General features: G+C 48.2%; 1 protein-coding gene across 1 annotated transcript; it reads left to right on the top strand.

Moving 5' to 3' along the window:
* Window positions 1-266: 266 nt before the first annotated feature.
* Window positions 267-438, top strand: Pmar_PMAR019759 (conserved hypothetical protein; the record flags this gene model as incomplete). The annotated part of the gene is made up of 1 exon (XM_002787506.1): window positions 267-438. A coding segment is annotated over one exon (172 nt), but the record flags the coding sequence as incomplete, so codon positions are not given.
* Window positions 439-1,199: the final 761 nt, after the last annotated feature.

The following is a 1,199-nucleotide window of genomic DNA, read 5'->3' as shown; positions in this document are numbered from 1 at the left end:
CTGCGGTCGTCCTTTCCTCCCATCTCCATCGTAAGCCATTTGAAAGCGCTTTATACCTAATTGTTGTCGCTGTACTACCTCCTATTCTTATCATTTCATATGCATATCTGGCTGAATGTGAGCTGATCGGAGCTTCAGGGAGGCTCTCACGAGCATCGACTCTCAACGCCTCGGCTCGTAGAGAATATTTGAAGCAATGGAAGATCTGGTCCTCTGGGCATACTAAGTGTGTCTCAATAGCGTCCCTTCCTCGTGAACATGCGGAGGAGGGTGAGTGCTGTAGCATATGTCTGGCCGAGTTCGAGGTGGACGATACCGTCAGAGAGCTGCCCTGTCGTCATATTCTGCACGAGCAGTGTTTTCAACACTTTTTTTATGGTCATTTTCCTCTGGGTGCCAAGAGGCAACATGAATGTCCGCTTTGTCGTGAGCCGTTGGGTCCGTTTTTGGACTGCAGCTTGTGATAATCGATAAACCCTGGCTCTGATGACCTTATAGTCACCCATTGCTGTTTGGCGGTCTCTCCTGTACCATGCCGTACCATGATTATTATGATGGCGATTATGAATTTTCTAGTGAGTTGTATTTCGTGGCTGTTCTCATACAGCCGTCCAATAATTTCTCGTCATTTTGAGTCGTCGAGATGCAGCAATTCGTGATTATTATAGCTCTCGCTCGTCTCGTGACTCAATGGTCTTAGCCTTTTCCTAAGAACAGTGTTGAGTTTCCTGCCTGATCGCCATCGTGATGCATTGTGTCAGAGTAGCATATCATCATCAGCCAATGGATAATAACCCGTGGCACAGAGCCCTCCAGCGAGCGTTCAGTCGGCCCTATCTCTGGCTCTGGGCCCTTTGGATCCTCGGCATGGCATCCTTCGGTTTTGGTGTTCTTTACACGTCATCGTCATATGACTATCTCGTGGAGATTATAATATACATTTCCTTTCTGGCTGTACCACCGCCCGTCATCATCATGGCTTATGCCTATGTCGTTGAGTCTCGCTTGACTCGTGTCGCCTCTATCACCGACATGTCTGCTGATGGGAATGATGCTGCCACGTGTGCTTTCGTTGAGAAATGGTCGCAATGGGTAGAGGCTAATACCAAAAAAGGTAAGGTCTCGTCCTTGGTCAGAAGTTCTGATGAGTTACCCGACACGGAGCAGTCTGTGTGTCCGATATGTATCGACGAAATGCA

This window comes from Perkinsus marinus (genome assembly GCF_000006405.1).
Source record: "Perkinsus marinus ATCC 50983 genomic scaffold scf_1104296929326, whole genome shotgun sequence".
Classification (NCBI taxonomy): domain Eukaryota; phylum Perkinsozoa; order Perkinsida; family Perkinsidae; genus Perkinsus; species Perkinsus marinus.
Note: the sequence above shows the minus strand (reverse complement) of the source record. Positions and strands in the feature narration are given on the sequence as shown.